Genomic DNA, 13,135 nt, shown 5'->3' on the forward strand with positions numbered 1-13,135 from the left:
ATATATTTAAAATTAAATCGGATTTTTAAATTAATTTACTTTTAATAACTATACATATTTTAATTAGAATATTTTTGTTAATATATTTGAATTAATATATTTCTGTTCAAAAAATTATTTTTCTTCTCACAAGTGAGAATAATCTATATAAATAAAATTTATTTCACCGTTGTGACATTACTGCAAAAAAAAGAGATGTTCGGAAATTAACCTCTATTAATTAATTAATTCACAGTGAAATATTATGTTTGTCAATTCGTTTTCAGAGTAAAACAAACATATTTTTTTTCAGATTCTGGATTCAAACTTGTTTGTAATGACCATTATGGTCATCGTCAACTGTATATGATCGCCAGCGTTTCTCGCCACCCTTTGTCGCCACCCAATGTCGCCACCATTTCTTGCAACCGTATCTCGCCATCCTTTCTCGCCATCGTTTCTCGCTACCGTTTTTCTATCAAGGATTGTTTTAAAACGTAAGTTTCAACTTTTTTTATTTGTTTAGACATTATTGTCAAAAATTTGCTTTTTTTCAAATTAAACAAACTCAAAAATTTTATAGCAGAAATTTTATTTAAAAAAAATAGACAAAAATTGGTAATTGAGGTTATATTTATTAAATAATAAATCATTGTCTTTTTTTCATTATAAATATAGAACAATTTATAAAATTATCAGAAATAGTGTAGATTTTACAAGCTTACGAGAACGGGAAAAAAATAAGCCATTTTCAAATTTGATATTGCTTGTACTGCGCGTGTGCACAACAATCAGTTTATTATTTCTTTCCGATTACACCATTTTTTTTAGTTCAATTAAAAATTTTATTTGCAAATTTGTTTTTCAATTTCTGATTGAATTTCCGAAATATTTAAAATTTTCAATTTATTATTAATTCGAATAAATATATATTTAAAATTAAATCGGATTTTTAAATTAATTTACTTTTAATAACTATACATATTTTAATTAGAATATTTTTGTTAATATATTTGAATTAATATATTTTTGGCAAAATATTTGAACTAATTATTATTATTTTCATAAATAATAAGAATTACAATATAATTCTTTGTAAAATTGAATTATTTTAAAAAACTTTTCGCAATTCAATAATTTTCAACATCTACTATTTTCACAAAATTTCCAAACAGAATTCAATTATTTAAAAATTTTTTGTAAAAAGCTTTGTGAGAATTTCATTTTTTTCTGGAATAATAAAAAATTTCTCAGGACTTTAATTATTTTTGAAAATTTTTTATAAAATTGTTAACAGCTATTCAATAATTGCATCATAAATAATAAAAATCATCAAAGAATTTCAATTATTTCTAATACAATTTTAAACGAATTCTTCGAAAAATGTAATTCAAATTCTTAAAAATTTTATTAAAATTCGTCATCAATTGAAAAATTTGTTGGTAAAATTCTTTATGAGAATTAAATGTTAAGACAATGAATTATTTTTGTATTTAAATAATTGAATATTAAAAGCTGTATAGCGTGAATTTTTATAAATAATTGAATTTTGAAATTGATTTTTTTGAAATAAGTTAAATGAATTTTTTTTAAATTTCGTAAAATTGATTTAAAGAAGAATTTTAGTTAAAAATTGTTGAAAATAATAATAATTTTAAAAAATTAATTAATTAAAATTTCTTAATTTTAAATGAGATTAAAATTTTTAAATTTTCTTTTAGGTTTGGAATATTTGCCAGGAGACAAAGAAAATGAAGCGAAAGAGGCAGTCAATAACATTAAAGGATTTTCTACCTTCTTCATCTACTTGTTTAAATAATACTTCAAATTCTTCAAAATGTCCTGCTACTGCTGCATGTGGGAATAGTTCGAATAAAAATAAGGAAAATGCGAAACGACGTCGTGCCGATAAAGATAAGAAGGATACCAATTTAAAGAAGACTAAGAAAGATGATTCTTTGGAAAAGAATAAAAAGAAAGTTACTAAAAAGAGAACGGCGAACAATGAGGAAGATGAAGAACCTCCTATGGATGAGAGAAAAAGGAAGCGACTCAAACGATTGGGAACTCGAAAGTCAACTGTCAAAATATTCTTGGGCACCATATGTAAATCAAATGCCGTAAAGGAGAGAATAATTGAAGATGCGAAAATAGTATCCAGAATGAGAATAGAAGTCTCTTTGATGGCGTTGCAGTCTCTTTATCATGACACAAATCATTATTTGCTTGAAAAGTGGACGAACGATGGTCCCAATTATTTAGAACTCTTTATTGCGTTAAAAAGAAAAATAAATACTCAAGTTGTTCGAGATCCTCAGTTTGTAGCGCTAATCGAAGAATATAAAGTGACACGTGGCAATAAGCCACTTTACGATTGTGAGTATCGTACGTCCATTATTCAAGAAGAAGCTCGTAAAATGAATCGTGAATTTAAAACAAGTTTCTTGAAACATTTCGAAACTAGATTGACGAGATTGGTTCAACATCTTTTGTCATCTAAAGATAATGCTTCAAACTCTGATGCTGCCGATGACGCGGAAGAAGAGAAAATTGTGAAGGATGCTCTTGATGATGATGATGGTGCGGAAGCTGAGAGAATTTTAAAAATGGCAAGACAACAGAGACACAATGAAAAGAAGCGAAGGTATCGCAAAAAATTCAAAGCAAAACGTCGCAAGCTAAAAAAGATTGAAGCAACAGCAGCAGCAGCAGCAAGAGAAGAAAATCATCGTAGGACTGCCAAGGAAATTGCAAATTTGAAAATTCAAGAAAGAAGAGAAAATCGTGCCAAGGACAATTCACATCGTGAGAAAGTTTTTTCAAAGCGAAAAACTCGAAAAAGAAGAAAACATCCAAAAACTCATGGGAAAAGAAAGGATATGGCCTTAAAGAGTAGGTGGTCGAGCTCTGCAAGTAGAATTCGCAACAACACTGTTAGCACGAGAAAAGAAGCTATTCAAGTTGTTGAAAATCTTCTCAACAACAATGATTGCGACATTGCCGAATTTAATAATTTTCTGAATCCCCAAGAAGAGTTGAACTTTCAAAACATGAAACAATACGTGAACGATGATGGTGAGGACGATGATCGCAATTCTGAATGGACAAAATTCATTCCATTCATGATACGTGTTCAACAATACTTTCACGACAACAATATTCACAATTTTGTTCTTGTACCGCAAGCTCAACTCGGCATTGCACATGTATTATATTCCAATACAGGTCTGGAAGATTTAAAGAAGGGTGCCGAGCAGGATGTATTTTTGAAAAAAGAATTGCAGATAAGGCGGCAGTCAATTCCTTTTAAACAGAAGCAACTCCAAATCAAAGAGGCCAAAACTTGCAAGGAAGTAGAAATCAATCGATTTTTACAAATCAAGAATAAAATTCAAAGATGGGAGTACATGTTTGACATTTCCAGCACGGAAAGGGGCAAAGTTGGTGCATTTGCTGAAGTGATGACAACAAATGGCGTCGATGCTTCAATAATATTTAATGTTCCAAAAATGGAATCGGTTGAAAAAAAGGAAGGCCCTGCTCCGGAAACTCGTTTCAAAGTCTTTTATGGTTTCGATCCCGGCAAGAAGGCGACATTGGGTGGTGTAAGAAGAGTTCGTGGTGCACAACCGTCAATGGAGGACAAATTGAAGGATAATCACATTTATTTAAAGAGCAGCAGTTTTCGTTGGCAGATGAGTGATTTCAGAAGAAGGGAAAGAAAAAAGGAATTTGGTCTGGATCTTCAAAAATATTATAAACAGTATGTGCTTGAAAATCCAGAAAGAATGGCCAATTTTTCAAATACCAATCCGCGAGATTACAAGAGAATCATCGAGTATAAGCTGCATCTGTTCCAAAGATTTCAAGAGTTGCACGAGCAAAAATGTGTGGTGCGTTTAAAAATGGACAAATATATTTCGCGTCAGAGGGAATGTGAAAAATTGGTGAATTTCTTCATTGGAGACACTTTTCGAAAACCTTGTTTTGTGGCTTTTGGTAATGCATCATTACCAAACTTTACACGTGGCTACGTTGGTACAGCGTTGAATCAATTGAAGAGAACGTTTGTTAATCGAGCAAAACAACTTGGTGACAAACGCTTGAAATTCGTTAAAGTAAATGAGTATCACACGACTGCGCTGTGCAGCAATTGCTGCTTTGATGTGATAAAATCCAAGAGTCCGCACAGATTTCTGCAGTGTAATAAATGTCGCACTACCTGGGAACGTGACATTAACGGTGGACGAAATATTCTAAACGTGGGACTCATCGATGAGGGAATAATCCCCAAGGAAGCACCATTTGACGAAGCGACTTTCCATTATAGGAATAGTAAGTATTAAAATTATTATATTTAAATCAAGTAGTAATTAGTTGAATCAAGAATATACTAAGTAATATATATATATTTTCTTTTTTATTTTCAGATTAATTTTTATAGACGTTTTCATCATTCGACGCCTTCCTTATTGTCGTTATCGTCGCAACTTCGTTAACTTTGTTTGTTCACCGTCTTCATCAACAAATCAACGATTCAAAAAAAAAAAATTATATTCGCGCCTGGCAGCCCTCGAGGAAGTGGGGACACTCTGTTCTGCACCCTAGAGGCGGCATATCGGGTCTTCAAGTTTACTTGATTGCAAGCTTTTATGCGTACTGGCCCCTTATGGCTAAATAAGGGGAGAAGGGACCTCCTCATTAATTCTTATTATCATTATTGATAAGAATCAATAATGAGGAGAGGGATTTTTTCAATTTTTAACAATTTTAAATTACTCTATTTCATTTTTCTTTAACAATAGTTTTTTACCATAGTTTTTCTTTTTTTTTATTTTAAAATTCAAATAATATTTCTATTTTATATTCAATCCAAACATAACCCTAACAAGTATGTTTGATAAGGATTTCTGTTCTTCCTAGAAAAAAGAAGAACAACATTTTTCATGTGGAGAGGATTAAGTAAAGAACCAATTAACTCGAGTATGACAACTGACACCATGAAGATCTCATTTGCAGTGTATTTTGGTTGATAGTTCTGTTGGAATTGCAGTTGTCAGACTGGTGTCGATAAAAAAGAAATTTTAGAATTGGGATTTGCAGTCTAGTGACAATGTTCCATTTTGTTTTTTTCTCTTTCTATTGTACTATAATTAAAAAAAGACGAAACAGGAAAATGCAGGTGAAAAGTAGTATAATCACTAGATGCACCACTTTGGCATATTAAATGAAGCGAAGACTGCATTGGCTACAATGACTTTCTCCTCTCATGTATCACATTTGAAAGCTAGTACCGTGTCATTTAAAATGTGGTTTGTATAATTTTGTATAATTTTTTATAATTTTTACTATTAATACAAGAAATGGTGATTCAATCTAAATTGCATACATCTTAGTGTGACCTTTGAAACCCTTGTCAATAATTTTTATATTTGACGGTGCCAGTAGGTGGTGTGAAAATACTTTTACCAATGATCGTTTCATCAAATTATTCATCACTTGCTTCCTAATTCTATCCACTTGATATTTTTATTAAAATCAAGCATTTTATATACATTCATGTAACTCCAAATATTTATAGTATTTTTTAAGTTATTAATTGTTATTAAAATAATTCCAGTACGTCAAGAATTCGACAACAATACCTGAGAGAGATAATATTTTTTTTTTTTTGAGAAAAAATATATATTTTGAAACAAAGCACTGGAATAAAATTCTTGTGAATTAAGAATACACATCCATACAAATTGATATTAAAACCTATCGATTACACAATGCCCACAAATTAAGGTTTATCTCCATGTTCCTTTTTTTTTTCATCTCTGCAACCCCTATGCTGCTATATATATATATATATATATATACATCTAATATTTTATTGTGCAATGGGGACAAATACATCTTTCTTTATGGGAGTGATTCACTGATAGCTGTGCGATTTTTTAAAAAATTGCTGTTATTTTAACTTTTAGCTCTTTAATTTCACAATATGAAGGAATAAAAATCGTTTTCATAATTTCAAAAATATTCCTCTTCGTCAAATATGCTCTATTCGAAAAGTTATTGAAATAATCCGTTTATTAACTCGAAGAGAAATTTCTTTATGATTGAATCAGTAATAAGTACAGTTTATTTTAAACGAATCTTTTAGGATAAATGATATGTATGTATTTTTTGCTATATCCATCAGTTATTCTTGAAATACAATAACTTTTGAGAAGTAAAATATTCAAATCAAGTTTCTTCTCCTTAAAACATAATAACTTGAGATTGTATAAGATGTCGGTAATCTTTTATGGACCACCACCCTCTCCCCTGCAATTGAAACTTTTGTCGTTATATTTTCTGTGCTTTGCTATATATACATAAATATTATATCTCATGAATTCCTTTCAGCTCCAGGAGGGTTAACCATCAAGTGCAGGATCTTTCCTCTGCCCCCTGAATTAAGCTCTAGGGTGAAAGATACTTAAAGAAATGAAAGTTTGACAATTTATTTTGACAATTATAAGTATGTTCCATTCAATCATAAAAGTATAAGAATGTAATGGAATATATTGACTTGCTTTCAAAGTTTTGTCTGCGCACAATATTTCACCTATGGCACATACCTATTATGGCTGTTTAAGGCCTATAGAGGGATGAAGCAGCTTTTATGCAAGAAGTAACCATTAACTATTGGAAGCTTTAGAAGCAATCATAATTCTCCTTAAGTGAGTGTAAGTGGAAGCTTTATTTGTTTTTAAATAATTCTTTTACATTTATTTTTTGAATTATTTGATGGAAAGAATTAGGAAAGAAGTTTTTCAACTTTTTGAAAAAATGGGTGAAGCTTGAGAGAGTTGTAGTATAAAATGCAGAGAGCGAGATAATTCGCTGATTCTATGGGGTAGTAAGCAATGATAAAAGAATAAAGAAGAGGCAAGTTTAGCTCTCTCTGTAAGACTCGAAGATGTGGGCGCACGCGCCTTGCGCCCGCTGAAATACTGAATATTACTGATAGCGCAAAACTGAAGGAACCGCGTGGCGGTTTCGCCTTTCGCATAGAGCGAGTGTCGGTCAGACGCCTGACGCAATTCTGGCCATGTTGCTCAGTATACTCTGCGCTCTCGCATGAAGCGGGTGCTTGGCATTGTCGTAAAGCCGGGTAGTTTGGTAGTTCGCGACTTGCACGCATTTTGTTGGTTCATCAATTTCTTCTTTTTTTTCTTTTCTTTTCTTTTTCCTCCTTGACTCACATTTTCCCTTGTATTTTTATTTTTGGTTCCTTTCTTTGTGTTTTGAGACAAAATTGTCATGATAGTAATGAATTATTATCGTTGAGTGGGTAATTGCGGGGAAGTGTCACTTCTTCAATGGGAAATAAGAGGAAAAGCCGCGAATCTTGATGCATAAAAGAAAGGCCCTCCGGCCTGAAGAAGGACGACACCTAACAGGTGCATTTCATTCATAAACCATTTTTTCTTGTCTCATTCCCTCGTTCAAATTGGTTCTTTTACTTTTAATTTCATTATAATTGGAATTGAAATTTCAACATCTTTGAGAATAATATTTTGTTCAATTATTTATGTAATTTAAAACAATGTTAATAATTTACTATTAAAATCATTGTTTCTAACATCTTACAATTCTAGCAAAAGAAAAAAAATTCAGTTCTTTTTCTTGATTATAAGAATTGAACAATCTTTTCCGAGATTTCACACTAGAAATAGCAGGTTTTTAAAAATCATATTTTCTAATGAAAAAAAAAACAAAACAAAATGCACAGATTTCTAAGGATCTCAAATTGAGACCATAAATTATTGTATCCAAGTATTGCGATGAGAGGTTTTTATGCAGTTAATGGTCTCAATTTGACAACCTTGGAAAAGCCATTTGAGACTGAAATCTTTGATAATTAAGCATACCAGTTAAGTTAGAGTGAAACAGCGAATCATTTGTCATCTTGTGATTCCTATCTCCCATCTAACAATTTGAAAAGCAAATTTTCGAATCATAATTTCTCTCTTTTTTTGACTTAGTTTCGGGCCACCTACTTCCTGCATCATATATCAAAGTGTCACGTGATTGTCGCAGGTGCATATGATTCGTTTGGGTCGGTTAAACGTTTTTACCCCTTGGGGACGGCCAGGAACCTATTAATATTATAGTCGTGCGAACTTTGTAAACATTTTGCAAAGAGAGAGTTTCACTTAAACGATAAAATATTCCACTTGAAAATTATTTTCTCCTGGAAGGAAAATTTTCCTTTCTTTGTATATAATATCAAACAAAATGAAATTAATAAATTTAATGTATATTGAAAAAATATATTTCTTCTTTCATTAATATAATATGAGCTTCTAAAATAAAATGCTTCCCTTCTCTAATATATTTTGTAATAAATGATGATAGACAATTGTGTTTAAAGTATCAGGGAATATATATTAACCGAGTAACGAGAATGTTTAATAATTCCCTCGGGGTCAATAGTTTCATCAAATAATTTTATTTAGTTATTGTATATACTATAATTATTATGAAAATTAAATAAACATTATCTTAAAATTATAATAATTGTTTCTGAGAAATATTCAAAAAAGAATATCTTTTATTATTTCTTTAATCTATATAAATAATAATAATAAGCAAGAAAAAAATTATGATTTTACAAAATCAGTAGCTGTAAATTTATTTCGTGTTAAACTTGCATCGTTAACATAGAATATTTGACTTTTTATTACAGGTATTCTTTATTCTATAAAGTATGTAAAGTATCTATGTAAGTTTTATATGTATAAGCTACATATAATGTATATCAAATACATAAAGACTCTAAAGTACAAAAAATATACGGAGTGTAAGAACGTATTAAAAAGAGTATTGAAAAACACGGAGTACAATGTAATAACTGACAACATCATTTTATCGTAAAAATGGTAAATGCCACTTTATTTAGTGCTTAAATGCAATTGTTATTGAAAAACATGATAAGAAAATTGAAAAAAAATCTTTATAATCATCAATTGCTTTTAATTGAAAATTTATCAAAAATACATATTAAATTCCTGATACATTTATTAAAAATAAATTTTCTAGTTTTTTTTATAAAAGTGAATAATTTTTTAAAACGCGACATATCCCAATTTCTCGCTCTCACCTTAAATGAATAGACTGCTCTTGAAAAAGTGAAAAGAGTTTTCGAGAAATATATTTAAAAGTACTCATTTCTTTTATTTTTACTTAAAAAAATGATGCATATTTTTGTGCATTATTATTATATTTAAATTTCAATCTTAAAACAATGAAATTATCTTATATCTTATAAAAAAGAAAATTTTTCAAATTCAAACTTTTTTTAAATGAAGAGTAAGGTGGAAAAATTGAATGGATCACGGAAAGTGAAAACGAAAACAAAATTCTCAAATAAGAAAGAGGAAGAGATGCCATAGGAGGAGGATTTAGAGAGATATGCGAATAAAAAGAAACGGAATCTGAAAGATGCTTTCCGAAGCAGAGCATTTTTTTTTTTTATAAAAAGAATTCCGATTACGTGATTGAGATATTTTCAATTTATATAAACTTATACACATGGGAGTCGTAATAGTCTCATTTTTATTAAAACTACACTGAGAAAACTGGAGTGTCAAATTCGGAGGTTCAAAAAGTGTATGTTTCCTTTGCTTATGAAGAGAGTTAAATAGTCCTTCTAAAATAAATTTTGAATTGATAATGGAAGTCTACTTGTATATTTATATTCTCTCCCATTATATCTGAGGGTTAAAAGTTGCGCAAAAAATGTGTACGATCTGATGCGCGCGAAATTATTTTTCTGACATTTTATGTATTTAATTTAGGGGTTAGGTTGCCATATTTATTCATTTCGCGCCGGATAAGGAAGGGATTTCTCAAGATGGTTAATTTGTCCCTCTGTTTTAAACTCATTTTCCCTCCAAGAGAAATGGCACGAATATCTGTCAATGGTGTATTTGAACATTTAGATTGTTATCCAATAGCTAACTCTCAAATATCAACGATTTGTCCCTCCAGATGTTTAGTCCAATACTCCAGTTTTCTCAGTGTAACATTTAATGTGTTTTCACTTTGAGACTTTTATAAAATAAAACAAGAAGAAGAAGAAACAAATTTGCAGTTTAAAGAAAAATGGCACAGAGGTTAAAAAGGTATACACTCGCACTCCAGTATACACTTAAATTTTCCTGCTATTATTAATATAAAATATTACCTACTTAATGTTAATATGGAAATGACATTAGTAATTTTTTTCTGTTGCAAATGTGAACAGTGTTCAGAAAGTTTTCTTTCTAGCGGAAAATGTTTGTTAAATAAAGAACAGTTGTTGATAAAAGGGTATTTTGAATATGGTATGAATTGCAGATTATTTTCACCGTTAACCAGTTTTCGCGTCTTTTGCGATAAACCTTGGCCTCTTTTCTGTCTGGGCGCTTTTGTATATTTTGTATAAATTTCGTATAAATTAGAATGAAAGGGAGTTTACTGCAAAAGCTTTATTCAACATCTTCTTTGTAGAAACTTTCTGTCAAGTAGGGTGCATTATGCAATGCTTCCTTTGTTATACATTTGAAATTCGTATTTGATCAAGTTCGTCAGTGAATTTAATTAGTTTGCAATAGGTTTTGTATCGAAGCGTTTCTGCGCAATGCAAAATGAGGTGCAAATTAGCTTTGTGTGCTGCTTTTTTAAACACTAATTCTCTCGTTTCTTTTATTTGAATCTAAAATTAATTAAAGTAGATATGAATTTCTTTTCTTTCTTATTCCTCGTTACTTTGCTTTCTCTCAAACGATTTCAGTCATTTTAATTTTTCTTCCATCTTTCCATTCAATTAGAGAACATTTCTTATCGCGTTTATGAATTGATACACGAATAAATCTTTTCAAAATTATTTCTAATAACCTTTTTTATTTAAATAAATAAAAGAATCGTTTTAATGTTTCAGGCAGCAACAAACCAAAGACCTAGAAATTTGAATTGGTTGGAAAATAATTTCTCTCTAATTCAAGACACAAGTATTGAAACTTGACTGAAACGCTAATTAGTGGGAGAGTGATAAAGAGCGATGATAAAAAACAGTACGTGATGTGTTCGTATAGTCAACGATGACCAAAAGAATCCGTGCCAAAAAGTCCAAGAACAAAAATCCATTTTTATTCGTACCAAAGAGTTTGTTCCTGAGATTATTTTGAAGAGGAGAGAAGGAACTCGACGTACCTGACATTGGGACATTTTGTTGTTTTCTTTTTTGTTGCCATTGATAATGTGTGGCTGATAATGAAGAGAGGGATGCTTTCTGTGAAAAAGTGATCGACACTCGGAGAAGATTGTTTATTCGTGAGAATCGGGCATAAAGGCCCGGTGTGATGGTCTCGGGGTGGTGCCCGTGCGTGCCTTTAGGGCGCCGGGAGTCGCCGCCCCCGCAACAAAGTACCAACAGGAATAACAGTTCTCGGCGTGGACCGTTTACCATCAGCGCCGCTACCGATCGCGCAGAAATGGTCCAGATGTTCTACTATGAGAATCGTGGCAAGTGCTGCAAGAAACTCCTGCGGTACAACGGTTATCCCAACAAGGTAAGAAATCACACTTTTTTCCTTTTCCTTTTTTAAGCAAAAAATTTGCCAAAAGAAAAACGTTCAACTCCCACTAAATTGCTGTATATTCAGCAACGCCATTCACCAACGCCATTCACCAACGTTGACTTTTCTTTATTGGAAACGTCCATTGTTTTTGTTCCCCTGATGGAAAATCGGAAATTGAGCGGAGGAAGAAATTGAGTTCACTCTCCCGGAAACTAAAATTGAAAGCTGTATAAAAACTATTTAAATACGTAATTTTTTGGGCTTCACAATGAAAATAGCTAAAAAAAAAAGAGGAAGAATATAAATATTAATTCACATCAATAATATGTGTAGATTACTATAAAAGATAGATTATTACATTGAGACAGGAAAAAATAAAAATGATACTTACATAATACAATACGACTGTTAGAGGAAGAGGAAACCGCAAAAGGCCTCAGTCAACAGGCAGACTGAGCTAAACGATGGCAACAGTACAAAACTACAAATCCTATAATTTTGCGACAAAATGAAATTCAACCCACATGTGCCATATGGTCAAATCGTGTTCCATCTGGTTTACAGATTTAATGATTGCAGCAACTGGTTTTATTTTGCGACCATAGGAATATTTTCTCTAGAGTAGCAAAACAATTAAAAAAAATGTACCTGAAATGAAACCTGAAACATTCTCTGCATTTAATTACTTTGTACATGACATGATATTTATTGAAATTTTTGTCAACTAAACTTCTCCTCGAGGCGTCGCGTCATTTGAATTTTCGAGATTCTTCGATATAAAAGTTGGCAAAGAACTCAAAGAATTCTAGGCCGTCTTAACTGTGGTGCTTCTCTTATCATGAGTATGCCTCCGTCGCATCCAATTTCGCATGAAATTCACCAAGTTATTGGCTGGAAGGTAATCATAAAGGGGCCATCTTCAATATAACCCGCAGGTGGATTATTTGACGGAAAGTCGAGTTTTTACGAGTTTCGCTTCGAAAAAGATTGACGTTGATTTCGTCAATAACGTATTACAACCTCCCTGGCAAAATTAAAAAAAGAAACTCATCTCATTTTTCTGTAAGCGAAAATAGTTGAACGCAAATTTTTTTTACCTTCATTACAAATTAAAAAATTCTTTTCATTAATATGTAACCAATTTAAAAGTTTCAAGTTTTGTTTTCTCTTCTTAATTTCAATCAGTAAGTCGTCCATGATTTTAAAATGATTGAATTGGAAATAATAAAGAAGAAACAAAAAAGTAAATGAGATATTACGCTTATTCAAACACTCCTTTCTTTTTTTTGAAATGATTAGAAATAAAGTGTACATTTTTTGTCTTAATTGATTGGGATTAATTAATGAGATTCCAATTACGACTCTTGGGGATTTTTTCTTCTTTTCAAACTCCATATTCCAGAGTTTCTCATCTCGTCTGGAATTCCTGAGCAAGATGGGAGGTTTAAAACGTAGATTCTCGAAAAGTTTTCCATTACCTGAAACCTTTACGAGATAAAGTCGGTGCCGTAGTATTGAAAATCGAGAATCGTTTGGTGTACTTTAGACTAACGATC

General features: G+C 31.2%; 1 protein-coding gene across 6 annotated transcripts; it reads left to right on the top strand.

Moving 5' to 3' along the window:
* The first annotated feature begins 223 nt into the window (after positions 1 to 223).
* LOC122499440 lies at positions 224 to 11,349 on the top strand. Of its 6 annotated transcripts, none has more exons than XR_006301322.1 (5): positions 224 to 476; positions 1,701 to 4,314; positions 4,410 to 5,291; positions 6,376 to 6,698; positions 10,940 to 11,349. XR_006301322.1 is itself a non-coding variant. In XM_043607799.1 (3 exons), exons 2-3 carry the CDS (start codon positions 1,731 to 1,733, stop codon positions 4,412 to 4,414), a joined length of 2,589 nt encoding a protein of 862 aa, XP_043463734.1. In that variant the 5' UTR covers positions 224 to 476; positions 1,701 to 1,730; the 3' UTR covers positions 4,415 to 6,205. The 6 variants fall into 6 exon arrangements, 1 of the variants encoding a protein (XP_043463734.1); XR_006301326.1 differs by having other exon boundaries at positions 6,376 to 6,692; XR_006301324.1 differs by lacking the exon at positions 10,940 to 11,349 and adding an exon at positions 8,705 to 8,897.
* The last annotated feature ends 1,786 nt before the right edge of the window (positions 11,350 to 13,135 follow it).

Source organism: Leptopilina heterotoma, unplaced genomic scaffold (genome assembly GCF_015476425.1).
Source record: "Leptopilina heterotoma isolate Lh14 unplaced genomic scaffold, ASM1547642v1 Lhet_167, whole genome shotgun sequence".
Lineage (NCBI taxonomy): Eukaryota > Metazoa > Arthropoda > Insecta > Hymenoptera > Figitidae > Leptopilina > Leptopilina heterotoma.